Below are 15,294 nucleotides of genomic sequence, written 5' to 3' on the forward strand. Positions count from 1 at the left end.
ATATAGTTGTTACAAAAGTAGTTGTGATTTTTTTCCATTACTTTCAATGACAAAAACTGCAATTACTTTTGCACCAACCTAATAATATATGAATACATACACGCACACACACACACACACACACACACACACACACACACACACATAGCATAGGCAGAGTTCATGATGTTATCCCAGCTAACATAGCAATTAAGTGGCAGAATATGTTTTTTAGACTAGATATATTCAGCACCAAAGTTATTTTCACTCATAATTCTGCACAATAATCAAAAGTAATTTTGCCAAGAATGGACACTTTATGAAAATATTTTTAAAATGCACCCCACAACTATCTTCATTTAATAATTATTTCTGTGTTTTTAAATAAATGTGTGATTTAAATACTTAAATATATCAAAATAAAGTATATGACTAATTGAGTTTTTCATTTTTCTGTGTTTCAGATGCAGCTGTTCTCTTAGTTACATTGGCAGATTGTGTGTTGTCAATGTTGACTATTGCTTAGGGAACCAGAGCATATCAGTGCATGGCCTCTGCCTGGCCCTTTCGCACAATTGTAACTGTAGCGGTCTGCAAAGATGTGAAAGGAACATCTGTGAGACAGATACTGAAGATTGCAAATCTGTGTCCTACAAAAATGGAACAACTAGTATACATTTAAGGGGATATTTCTTCTGCAAGTGTGTCCCAGGATTTAAAGGCAAGTTTTTTTTTTTTTCCTGATAAATTAAATTTTCTAGTATATATGTTATTAATATATTTATTTGATATATCTCAAATGTGTCTATTGATTGGTATTGTAGTCTGATTTCTTATTTGGCAAAGTAAAAAAAATGCATTCACTTGAATAATAGGATTGCTTCTTTGGGCAATTTAATCTGACTACACAGCCTTGCTCATGCAAGGAAGACTAATAAGGTCAAGCTGAAGCATTGGGAATATGATGGTATAATGTCAAAGGTCTGAAGGGAAAAACAGGCAGCCATAAGCTCCAAATAATTTTGCCTAAACAGCTTAGTACTGCATTTCAACCTTTTGTTTGGCTGCGTAAGCACATGGAGTGACAATTTTTTCTAGTTTAAGAATAAAATTTGGTTTCAGTATTTTCTAGGTCAGTTTGATGCCGTGACGTTAATAACATTGAAGAAAAAGTAAAGTCACAAACATACTATATTCTCTGTATAGTCATAGAGAACAAGATTCAGTGTTGTAATAAGGCAGCTTTTAATGTTAAATATCAGAAATTAAGCATTCAAATTTAATTACTTGACATTTTTATGATTGGTCTTACATTGATACGATTATTTATAATAATTTCAAACTTACTATCATTACCTTATAAAATCAGAACAGTGGCCATACAGAAAAAAAGTTACATTATCACTTATAAAACAAATTTTTTTAAGTTTTGTCTAGTTGGATATTCCATTTTATTAAGCAGACGCAATTTGAAAAGTTATTTGGATTTTCATCGTAACATGAAAAATATTTTCCCTGCTTGGTATTTAAAGTAATATGTTGAAGGTTTTGGAAGCAATTTAAAGATAAATTCCAAAAATGGAAATGGTGATATCATTGGAATAAATGTATAGCCATCCAGATTAGCTTTTGTAAGGCAAAAATAAATTTGAGGGCAAAAATTCTGGTAAGCTTGCTAAAAAGTTGGTCATATTACTTCACATTCAAACACGTTCTAAGTAAAAATAAAATTGCATAAATGTGCTAGCATTGTTAAAATATAGGTGTCTGTCTTAGAAAATATATATGTATTATTTCTTTAACAATCTTCCAAATATCAGTAAATATACAGTTAAGTAGTAATTTTACATAAAATAAAGAATGAATTTAACTCTGCATAATGCCATTACTAATAGAATATGTAATTTACCATAATCCTTTTGCATGGCTAAATACATATATGTATTTGCAAACATGATCAATGAATCATCTATTATTTTATATATCAACTCTATATTGGTTGTACATTATATGATCATTAAATATATATTGTGTATAAACTATATAGTTTTACCACATATATACATAATACTTATTATTGGAATATAATATAAAATTGGTATGGCCTACTTCTCCAGGTGGGGCTAAACACTATTATGTTTCTTTCACTTTTCAAATTAAACCCAACACAAGCTTCACAGGCCCATATCATCAGCAAGTCCTGTATTTTCTATCCTGTCTTTTTCTTTCCACTGAATTATAAAAAATCCTCTGGCTTTCCTCAGTTCAGTCCTACTTCTAATCTCTTCACACAGTGAGAAGTAAAGGAACTGATCTGCCTAAACTTTCCCAGGGATGCAGAGTTAATCTCACTAAAAGCAGAAGCTTTGGGGGCAGTTTAAAGTAGATGCCCCTTTTTCTCTCCAGCCCCCTTCTCTTCCTCTATCTGGTTCCTTCTGTTAGTTGTATCTCCCTTCATCTTGAATTCTTCCCATCTGATTTCTCCCTTTCCACCTGGTTTCTCTCCCCCTCATATGATCCTCCTCCTTCCCTTTCTCCCTTTGCATTTGATTTCTCCTTGCTGTCTCTTTTCCCCCCTCCATTTGCTTTCTCTCCCTCCGTCTCCAAACTCATGTGCTTTCTGAAAGCATTTGTAAACATTTTAAAAACAATGTAACCATGGCTTTTATATCAAGTATAATCACCTTTTATTTCCCTGATCCCCATCACATTTTTGGAAGTTTTAGCCTTACAATCAAATTTCCAGATTAAATGTCAGTCTCTGTATCTCCAGCCCAGAGGATCACAAACGTTATGTTAGTAGAATCACCTGGAGGTCTTGTTACAACACCAGATATTGGCCCCACGTTAGGAGTTTCTCATTTGGTAGCTCTAGCGTCCAGTATGTCTGGGGTGATGCTTACGCTGCTGGTCTGTGAACAACTTTAAGAAAACTGTTCTAAACCCAGTAAATTATGTTAATGAAGAGGAGTTGTATGGATCCTAAGATGTAAAATTCACTTTTGAGTGTGAACTACCATGAAACACAGCCTGAGGAAAGCAGCTAGTCCAATCTTCTCTGCAGAAACCACTAATCTCTGAATTTCTTGAAGAAGCTGATAATTCATTTGGTAAGGCCATATGCTTGAGTGAATCCTACAGGATTTAAAATTGATTCCAATCAGTTTTCTGAAACTCTCCAAAGATTTTTAACTCTGGGAATAATTTCAAAGAATGTGTTTTTTCAGGTTATAACCTTTTTGCTATTCCAATGTTATTTATGTCTATAATATTTTAGTAATGAATTCAAAATTGATTTTTTTTTTTTAGTTAATATTCTCCCCTTGTCCTTTTGACACTTTCAGCACTACTGTTCTCTAAAATTTTTTCATGGTCAAAATAAGACCATGCAAGTTTATCGTCCTTCTTGATTTGAGTAACCATCTTCTCATCTTACTTTTCTTATAATTGTCTTGATTACCAGAGAAGTCTAGGAAGTTCTCCTTTAACCAATAGGAGGATTCAAGTTCTTAGACATTATCAAGCCCAGCCATTTCCTATTTGAGATGAGACTGAGATAAGCCTTATTGATAGATTTGCTAGTTTTCATCTAATTTCCATGAGGCTGCTATCCTAAAGCAAACTCCTTTTCTGATACAATCTTATATATTATAAATTTGACTTGCAAATCTTTATGACTCTATTCTCCAAAATGCCAGCCAGACAACTTTATTCTATTTTTAGGTCTAAGTTACCTGGCAACACAAAACTGTTTAAATTGCAGGATTAAATTTTTTTCCATAGGCCCCTTCCCTTTCCTTGTCTGCTAACTTTTATTTCTGTAGAAGTGTACTAGTATGTTTCAACCATGTTTGCATTTCAGCTGGAACCTAGCTCCCACTGTACAGTGCCAATTATTGATGCCTAATTTTCACTGTTCTACTATATTCCTTCAGGTTATAATTTCATTTTCCCCAAAGCAGTCTACAAGTACCTAAAGGGGCTACTTTATGTACAAAGGAGTTATATACAAGAGAGAAACTTCTAGGTGCCTTCGTACTTCTAGAACACTCACTGGAGTGATCACACTGCCCAAGACTATCTCTTCTGCATTAGAATTGAACTACTTCATATTGGGTGTTCAAAACTGACCCAGTTAGTAAGATTTTTACCCTTGATTGCTTCCTTCCGCATTCCAGTCTCTATACTTTGAATAGACATTTAATTAACCTAGCCGTTATAATCACCAATTCTGTTAAGACCTCATGGATAGTTTTACAGAAAACAAATTTATAGTGTAGCTTATTTTGTGTTCTGATCTTTTAAAAACATCAATGCGCAAATAACATTGATTTTATATCTTATATAATTGCTTTTATTTTGTATATATTTTCTTTTGTAATTTATGCCTAAGAGGAGAAAGTAGCAGATATTATATAAGCCTGTTGCTTGTATTCATTGTTTTCCCCAAAATTCGCCATGATATTGTAGTCTTCCTTCAGAAAATATTTCGTTTTTAGTCACTGGGGTTGTGCCTTAAATTCACTATTTTTTGTTGGTATCACTTATCCCAGTATATTCTGTCTCTCATGGTGCTGCATGTACATCCCTCTCTTCATAAAAATTCCATTAACCTTTTGTGTCTGCTCAGGGCTTTCAAGACATATCGTAGGATCACGTCAAGCTCAATTTCATCACTCTGCACTATATTCTGACATACTGGCTCTTAAACCACTCAGCTAGTGGCTTGAGATCTCTGATGTAGGTAGAAGCAGGATCCTACTCTTTCGATGTACTGAGAATTTAGTTCTTCATGAAAACGAGCCTCATCTTCGAAGCAACATAACTCTTTTAGTAGACTCCCAAGATGAGTCTCCACAGAGCTGATCTGTCTCTAGGAGTATTCATCCCTAAATTCCCAGAGGTGAGCTCCTGGAGCATTTTCCTTTAGTTTTTGTCAGCTTCCTACCCATTCATGTCATGGAAAGAACAACCTCCCTTATGAAAGGTTAACAATGGATTTCATGTACATATGTTTATAACCTCCCTTTTTTAAAATAACACATGAATATTGACCATCAGTGTATATCAATAAGATAAATATACAACCTCACTTTTTATGGCTTCAAAGTATTTATGTAAATGCATGCACCTAACTTGAAGAAAATTGCTAAATAAAAAAAAAAAAAAAAACGTGAGCGGTTGTTGATTTGGTACAACCAAATCCTCTGTCATCATTTACACTCCAACCAACAGTGTGTAGGAGGGCCATTTGGTCTACACATTCACTATGCCAACTATTAATCATTGTGGTTTTGACTTCCCTCCACTCTTATGTATCAGATTATATCTCATTTTGATTTTCACTTCTTGCAGCAGCAAAAAAAGATTGAGTGCTTACAATGTGAAATTTTTACAGGCTCTTTACCATGTTTTCCTGAGAAGTGTATCTTACTTAGTTGCTATAGTTCTTTATAAAGATACAACTTTTATTACTTCTAGAGAGAATTAGATCTGCAAATAAAGGTAGTTTTTATTTTCTTTTTATTATTTACTTAACTAGTATTATGTTGTTGTTTAATACCATTTGATCAAATTTCTAAGACAAAGTATAATATTAATGGTGAGAGTAAATACCCATTTTTTTCTTCCTGAATTTCAAAGGACTTTAGATTTTGTTATCATTAAACATGGTGATGGCTTGATATTAAGGAGATGATAAATAAGGTGATATCATTTCTAATTAAAACACATTAAATAGGAATAGAAGGGGAAGTAATAATTTAGCACAACAGCTGTTTAATAAACTGACATTTTACTTTCATAATTTTTAAAGATTTTGCAAATTGCACACACTCATGCACTAACAATTTTGGTCTTTTAGATATGTTTATTAGAAGTTTTGTTTATGGCCTTACAATCTTGTGCTGACTTTATACAAAGGTATGGAAAGTACTTATGACTCTAAACTCTAAAATACTTTAAATAAAGTGGGATAAATCATAATGGTTACAAAAATTTTAAAAATTCCTTAGGATTTGCTAAGAATTTGCTAATGTATATTACTTGAGTTACTTATAATATTCACATTTAAAAGTATAATTGTCATAGAATAACAATTCAATGATATGTAAAATTCTAGCTGTTCCAATCAAAAACTAATAAAACAAGAGGAAAAAAATGTAGACATAAAATCAAAATCAATTTTTTTCATCTTTTGTATTTTCTCTTTTAATAGCTATACTTTTCTGCATATCATTGTTATTTCCAAGAACTTATTTTCGTAGATTTATTCTCAAGGTTTTCTCTGATTTTTGTTTAATACTTTATATGTTTAATGATAGAATCCTTTCTCCATCTTTACTAAACTTTATGATGCTTTGTTCTTTGTGTTCTTTAATTTTTGATGTTTTGTTAACCCTTAGTCAATTTATTATTCTCTTTGTTGTTTAATAATAACAAGTTTGGAGCTACAAATACTTTGGGTATTGTTTTGCCTGTATTCTAAAAATATTAAAGTTTCTTATTTGTACTATTTTCTAAATAGATTTCAGACTTGATTTTCATTTCCACTTATGAGTAAATATGGCATTTGAAAGAAAAGACTTCTAAATTTACTTGGCAATACTTTTTACTCTTTTGGTACTAATTTTCAGTGTTATTGTATCATTAATAAAGAATATGATTACTAATCATTGCTTTTTGTTATTTTTTTGCTCTTAATTTTTTTGAAAAATACAGAAATGTAAAATTATTTCTTATTATTCTTCCAATTGTAGAGAATTTCTAGCACCTACCAAGAGGACTGAAAGGAAGGGTGATGAGAAAAATTCCTGAAGTTTGGCAGAAATACTGCTATGATTTGTTAGTGATGTGTGAATTTAAGAAGGAGTTAGGAATGTTGGATTCCTATGACTCATCTGTGATGCTTGGCTTAGCATGTGATAATTTTTGAATAGTGCTTGGATATTTGGAAGAAATTTACTTTATGCATATACTTTAAAATGTCTTTTTCTGTGGTGTATATATCAGGCTGGGGGTAAGAATTACCTGAATAAATTTTTCTGAAAGCAGTATTTTGATGCCACCTCAAATATAACATATCCACATATTTGGGAGTAGTCGTCAAGAAAAAAGGCAGTGTTGCAATCTATATACCATACTCCCATGTGGTTTTAAAGTATAGCTAAATGTTGGAAATTTGACTATATAACATTTACATCTATTTATAATAAATATAAATGTATATACATACACACAAACCCAATATAAATGAGTTAGAGGTCCTCATGCCAGTTGGTTTTAATAAGTTTCAAATAGTTCTAAAATTTTACCTTTTAAATTTTGAGCTATGTTATTTAGCATGTACTTAAAAGTTTCTTATCTTCTTTATTTTAATCCATATTTGTATAAAATAAACATATTTTCTTATTTAAATCTATTTATGGGATACTATTTTTGCCTTTATCTTTCATTTGGAGACTTCACCTACTTTCATTTTATGTAGTTAGTTTATATTAAGGTTTAAATATATGCCTACACTATTTGTTTTTTATTTGTTTCATCCATTCTGTTCTATTTTCCCTTTTTATGTATTCTTTTCAATGGATTATTTTGTCAGTCCAATTTCCTCCTTTATTGATATTAACACTTAACTTTACTACTCTGTAATTGCTGAACCTAGGGATTGCAATACTTTTAATTAGCTTACCATATTTTATTTTATTTTATTATTATTTTTTATTATTATTATACTTTAAGTTTTAGGGTACATGTGCACAACGTGCAAGTTTGTTACATATGTATCCATGTGCCATGTTGGTGTGCTGCACCCATTAACTCGTCATTTACATTAGGTATATCTCCTAATGCTATCCCTCCCCCCTCCCCCCACCCCACAACAGTGCCTGGTGTGTGATGTTCCCCTTCTTGTGTCCATGAGTTCTCGTTGTTCAATTCCCACCTATGAGTGAGAACATGCGGTATTTGGTTTTTTGTCCTTGCGATAGTTTACTGAGAATGATGGTTTCCAGTCCATATTTTAGTAGATATTGGTACTTGTTACACATTCTAGACAAGGTAAAGGTCATAAATATTTAACCGCATTTAATCCCCTTCACATATATGTGCATACGTATTATTCCATATATCTTTAAAATAGTAGGAGACATTGTTATCATTTTATACATCCAATATTAGATTTACCCACTTTGTACTATTTTATTGCCCTTATTTATCTCCTACATTTGTGAAATTCCAACTAGTGTCTTTTGCCATATGTATGGTAACTTTAAGTATCTCTCGTGTTTTGAATTCTCCATTCTCTAATTACTTCTTTCTTTCACCTTTATACTTAAAAGATGTTTGATGGTAGGAGGTCAATATTAATTAAGTAAAATGAAAGAACTGTACCAAAACATATGTATATATACACATATGTGTGTGTTTGTATCTATGAACATATATATACATATGTGTTTGTTTGTATCTATCTCATATTCTTAGTCCTATAATAACTTTGACTCCTCTTTGTCCATTCTTATATTTTTTTAAAGCATACCATGGTACAAAGACTTTAGTGGAAGACTCAGACAGCTATAATACCAAATGTTTCCCATATTTTTTGTCAGAACTTCAGCTATTCACTCCAGTTCTTTATTTATAGGATTCCCTCAGACATAATATGTTTGTCAGTATGTATGTCCCTTAGACCTTAGACGTAAGTTTGTCATTTCCTACAGGTCATTTATACTCCTTTACGTTCTGAAAAACAGGAAATTGAAAGAGGGCTAATAATAACTAAAGGGCTAAAGATATTTAACAAATTTAAAAAGTCCAATATTTCAAGATAATTATTCTGCTACATAATTTTCATTTTATTTAACAACTAATGCATATTTAGTCCTATTAATAGAATACTGTTCTATACAATGTCTGATGAAATTATTGATGAAATCAAGGAAATAAAGTTGGGCATTATATTTTTGCCTACTTTGATCCCTGGACTTTGAGTGTACTGAAGGCTAATCTAACCAAATAGAATATAGGAGCTCTAGAAACTTTTTTGAAAGGTAATATTAAAGAAAAGGTTATGGGAGAGAGAACAGTTTTTCTTCACTTTGGAAGATTCTTATGAGTCCTTTGTGAATTTAAATATTTAAACATCTTCCCATAAAAAGGCAAAAAAACAAAAAATTAAGCATAAAATTTGTGACTTTTTAAATGGCAAAGGAATTACAGACTCATGGAAAGTAGTGTGTGTTATTACAATTAGATGGCAGCTCTTTAGTACAACACTTTTTTTTTTTTTCAGAATCTGATTTAATTCTAAATTGGTTTACCCCAAACTCATTAAAATGTAAAAGCTATACAAAAAATTGTTTGCATAATTATAAAATAATTTACTAAATGTTGCATTTCAGGAAGAAAAAGGTTATGTGCAGGAATTTAATTAGTGATCTGGCAACACAAAATATTTGATGTTGGTTCTAATTGTATGCACATCTGGGATTTTCTCCAAAAGAACTACATTTTTAAAGGTTAAGCATTTATATTAAAGTGTTATAAAATAACCATCTTGGGAAGTGACTCCAAGGGAAATGACCAAATATATTCATCATAACATGAAGTATTTGTAATGACATGTTTAGCATTTATGCTGAGCCTATTTCTACACTGTGGAGTGTTCCAAAGTAAATGGTAGTAAAATTATAAGTGTGAGCACCATTCATTCTGTACCAAAGTAGCTAAAGGAGACCTGCTTTCTGATTCTGTTTCATCTAAACATGAAATATCTTTTTTTTTCAATTTTCCCATTATTGATGTATAGACATTCTATTTCCCCTCTGTATACCTGCCCTACTTTACTATTAGCATAAATACTGAAAAGATCTTGATCTTCCTGGGGGCAATCCAATATATTAATATAAGGTGATAACATTACTGAGCCCAAGACTTTTTTAAGCTGCTCCAGGCTTTACGTAATTTAATTATCTTACACATTCCCATTGAAGTTAAAAGAATCCCATTAAGAAATCAATCAACAATACAGCACCCATACAAATGAACAAATAAAAAACTAAAACCCCATTCACTACTTTTAAAATTACTACTCTTCAATTAACTGCTTTTAAATCAAATATCAAGCAGCCCAAGACCACAGATAAATTTAAAATGTGGGTTTTTAATTTTAATGTGAATTTACACGGCATAACTAAGTGGCATATCACTGAGACTTTATTTTGATAGCTTGTTTTTCTTCCCTTTTTATTCAGAACATTTTTAGTACTCTCGAAGAAAGAATTACTGTTATTCTTTGGGTAGAATTTTTGGTATTCATTTCTATAACTCTTATGTACATGAATAATATAGTTTTATCAACATTAAAGACATCACATACTAAGTTTTGAAGATATATGTGTATTTCTATGGGTTACGGGTCCTGATTTTTAATTCAACACATGTAGAAATGTATTTTTAAAAATTTAATCAAGAATCTGTCTTGATGGATAGTCAATGACTTTTGCCTGTGGTATTAGAAAATGTAATATTTGAGCTGATCCTTGAAAGATGAATGGGATGAAACTGAGTCTTCCAATACTCCATGAAATGCAAAGTAACTGTAAACAAGAAAGAAGTGAGAGAAAGACAAGTCTATATTTGGCAGAGATTGAGATAATGTATAAGAGGCCAGATTGTTAATTTGGAAGTGTGATATATGCATACTGTATAATTATTTTAATTATCAAGCAACTGAGAAATAACTAAATGAGAGTAAATGAGAATAGAGATTAAAATGAACAGGTCTAAGTATGAAAATGACACATTTCCAATCAGAATTAATTCTCTGGCTGCAAATTCTAATATAATTTCTGTGTTTAGATTTTTTAAGGCATAATATGGAAGTGATTGGTTAGAATTTCCCTCCTGTGACCTGGTAGCTTTGCTAACCCAGAAAAATTTTGGTGTTAATCTAGACAACCTTGTGATGAGTGAAGGCCAAAATAATCAGTGAACTACCAATTTCGTCACCCTCCAGAATACTGATACAAGTTGTGTAAGTTCCTACAATACCTGGGGAACTTTTTCTCCTGATTTTTTATACCATTATAAGTTAAATGATGTAGTTGTCAAATTCCATTCTCTTTCTAACAGATACCAGGTTAGCTCTGCATTTATAATTCAATGTGATATGACAGTACTATTTCTCGATTTGTACACTTAGGACATTTTCTATCATTTAATACAGTCCTATTTGTTGACACTATACAATTTATATTTTCATAATTTTTAAAATTTATCTGAAAATGTTATTTTGCAGCTACATTATATAAACAGCCTCCAAAAGCTACTGAAGGAAAGTACCTTTCCAAAATGATCTTTTTTATGAATAGAAGATAACATGGCTTTTCTTGCTGTTAGGGCACTTCTTAAAAGATTTCTACTCTGTACAATTTTCAAAAATGCTGACTAAATGTAAAAAGCATTATAAAACAGCATCCAAAAATGCAAGAGAGGAATGATACATTTTTTGCATTCCTCAGAAAACTATGTGATTTCTCTATCTTTTGTTATTTTTGGTACAATGTAAAGGTGATACTGCCCTGCTCTCATAACTGAAAAGTTGATTGTCTTTAATTTAAACTCCATGGAAAACAGAAAAAAATGCAAATTATTCATAGTAAAATAGCTGCAAAATACAATTGCAGAGTAAAATTTCACATAATTAAGCCACAAAATGTAGCAGAAAATAACACAAATTTAAACACAATCCTCAAATGGTTTATTTGATGTTTTAAATTTTAACATATGTTTCTCAATTTTGTAAAAGATACCACGTATCAACAATAACTTTGAAAGCTTCCATTACATGTCATTCTTTTTTTTTTTTTTCAGCGAAGACCTTTAATAGAAAAACATAGCCAGAAAACATCAAACACTTACAACAAATATGCACATGTTTAAGAAAGAAGGATAATAGATTTGTTTGCTTTTAAGGATATTTTAGTGTTTTTATTTAATTACAAATAGAATATCTCTTGTTACATGAACACTATGTAAACATGCAAATTAATCAGATGTTATAAGTTATAGGATAATCTAAGCTTATTCAAACAATCTTTCAATAAGTTAGGTATTTTTAAATATGCTTTAACAAAGTTATGTATTATGGATTCATCCATCCATCTATCTGTTAACAACCTGTTTATTCTTCCATACTTGTATTTACTTACCTTGGTACAAGGTATCAAGTATAATGAGGCCATAGGGATTAATTATACATTTAAAACTATTTAGCTGTGTTGTTTCTTTTATATTTATACACCAAAAATGAATGATGATTGGAGTTATATAAGTTAAGTTCAAGCTGGATAGATCTGTAATCCAGGATATTTTCAGAGAAGCATAGATGGGTTCTCATTATATAGCATTGGATAATATTCATTATAATAGATATTAACTTTTCAATTTTAATAGTTATAAGCATACATGGTAAAAATAGTTTTTAAACTGGTATTTTTTCTTATGGTCTACTTAACAGCTTCTGACTTTTTAAAAATCACCTGCAAAAAAAAATAGTAGCTTTTTTCATATGGCAACTGAGACAGGCAAAATGTATTATTAAAAACAAAATGGCAGGAGCAGGATTTTCACATAAGTTAGTTTTAGCAAAATAAAAAGCACAAAATTTGGCCAGCCTTCTTTTTGAGAAGATAAATTTTCTGTTATCTGGTAGCCATTAGCTTTCTCAAAGTTTGTGGCTAGGGCATTGCGCAGCATACAACATGATCCTAGCAAGAGAACAGAGGCTAAATGGAGCCCACAGCCACACAGGAAATGTGCCATTTCAATTCTTGGCAGGTGAGAAAGCAGTCGCTCCAGAATCTTTCAACTCTTCCAGGAGTACGGGTGCATCGCTTTGATGGAAAACATATATAACATTCAGTCTATCAAGTTTAGATCACGTAAGATTTTAATAGTGGCCACAGAAATGGCAAGAAGATTAAAATAAAAACAACCTACTATTTTGTAAGCAATTATTTAGATTGTTCAGACTTCTGCTCATACAAATTAATTCACTGAATATACAAAGCTCAAATACGGCCCATAAAAATTTGCAACATAAACCAAAATAGAAACTAATATTGACACTGAAAAGTATAATTCTTTATGAGATCTGCTAGAGATGAGAAAGCTAGCTTGACACAAATATTTTCTTTAAAAAGCATAGATACTGCGAAAAAAAGGTTATGAAATGAGACCACCGTAAAAATGAATAGCCACTTGAATAAAATTGGAGAAAAGTACAGTTAACAGAGTAACTCTATTTTACTATTGGCATAGTAAAATAATCTCCATTAAAATCAGTAAAGAATGGGATTAGTATTACAAATGTCAGGTCTATAATATGAGAAAGGAATTTAGAATATTTTAAATGTAAAGAAAATAGAAAAAATAAAGATGTTATTAACAAATAGTCATGACAATGAACTGCCACCATATTGATAAATGTTGCTACAAAATGCTAACAAATAATAATCAAAAGTAAGATATAAAACTAATTTCTAATCCATATAAACAACTGATATTATCATTTGGAATTGTAAAATAAATATGAATGTATCTGGTTTAATATCATGAGCTGAAATATTTTTTAAAATAAAAATAAAATTATTACAGAATGAGACTTGTTTTTTTAAAGTTCAGTGCCAAAAAGATCAAGTAGAACATTAGCTATGGAGTTCTGATAGGAAAAATATTAACTAACAAATAATATTGAGTCATATTGTTTTAATTTTGTGGGAAAAAAGAAAAATTAGTATTGCTTTGGGTAGTTGAAAGTGTAATATATTAACGAATATCAAATTTTTTAAATTATGCATTTTGTAAGATGATAGACATGTCTAATAACGTATAAACAGTCACTAAAATGACAAATTTTAGCGTGTGGATGTATATATATTTAATTTTGCCTACCTGTAAAATGAATGGCATTTGGAGAAAATATGCTAAATTACATGAAACTTTTTGAGAAATGCAACAATTTAAGAAACTCTGCAGATTGAGCTATTTAGTTGTACAAATAAGACCAATAATCAACAGTATACAAATGCTACTGTATTTATTAACAAAATATATTATAGCTATAGAGCAGTGAAGTAATACTAACAAAAGCATTGTATCTAGAATATAAAGTTGAAATGTGCACGTCTTTATGGAAAGCCATTATTAGTGAGCTATTTCATTAATATCTGTGACATCAATTATTGACAGTAAAAATGTATTATCTCATTCGGCCCCAGAAAGTATGGAATGTTTACAGTGCTTATGAAAAATTGGCTATATTTTCCAAGTTAAAGTTTTCTGTTCTCTAATCATGTAGTAAAATTTGAAAATTAGCATTGCACACAATAACATACTTAAAAATTTGCTCACGTGTTAACAACTTATTTTGGTTTTACTTTTACAACTTTTACTATTTTTTCTACTTTTAGACATTTTAAGAGCCAATGTTATGTTTTTATTTAATTTTAGTTCATTTTGTTATTCAGTATATTGTTAGAAATTTGTTGAATCGTAAATTGATAGTTTTTATAAATGTATGATGTACAAAGCAATGTTTTGATTTATAAATAGAATGTGGAGTAATTAAATCAAACTAGTTAACATATCCATCACTTTAAATATTTAATATGTTTGTGATGAGAACATTTGAAATGTACTTTCCTAGTAATTTTGAAATGTATTTAATACTCTATTATTAACCTATATTCACCATGCTGTGCCATAGAACTATATATATATTTTGTTTTCTCTCCTGTCTGAAATTTTGTATTCGTTAATCATCACCCCCCACCCCCACTCAAATCCTCCATCCTCTGTAACAGTCACTCTACTCTGTTTCTATGACTTGAATCGTTTAAGATTCCACATACTAAGCATTCATTTCCGTACTATTCACAATAGCAAATATATGGAATCAACCTATTATTCATCAACAGATGAATGGATAAAAAATTTTAACATAGACGTACTGTTTAAATATGTTTAAATTACCCAAATACTAAATAAAATTAGAAATACAAAGCTATAGGTAAAAACTAGGAGACGTATTTATCTAGAAATGGAGTTTTCCTTCAGAAGAACTTATAGAACCTGGTTGATCTGTTATGAGCTTTCAAAAGAAGTCCCCAATGTCATTAGTATTCAATCCATACCTATTCTCTTTATGATATGAGGCCTAGTAGAAATATATGTTTTTTCTCTCTCATGCTATATGTGACTATCAAGGCTTTATCCTTTCTTAGTTGAGATTTCAAGTAAAGTACTGACATA

The 15,294-nt window shown here is 30.6% G+C and overlaps 1 protein-coding gene across 2 annotated transcripts in view; it reads left to right on the plus strand.

Annotated features, from left to right (window-relative positions):
- EYS (eyes shut homolog) overlaps positions 1–15,294 on the plus strand; it is a 2,056,951-nt gene that overhangs the window by 382,417 nt on the left and 1,659,240 nt on the right. For both annotated transcript variants that reach the window (XM_032154320.2, XM_032154329.2), the window contains exon 12: positions 444–700. In XM_032154320.2, coding sequence (XP_032010211.1) covers positions 444–700 — 257 coding nt within the window. The remainder of the gene's footprint in view (positions 1–443; positions 701–15,294) is intronic.

Source organism: Hylobates moloch, unplaced genomic scaffold (genome assembly GCF_009828535.3).
Source record: "Hylobates moloch isolate HMO894 unplaced genomic scaffold, HMol_V3 SCAFFOLD_2, whole genome shotgun sequence".
NCBI classification, from domain to species: Eukaryota; Metazoa; Chordata; class Mammalia; order Primates; family Hylobatidae; genus Hylobates; species Hylobates moloch.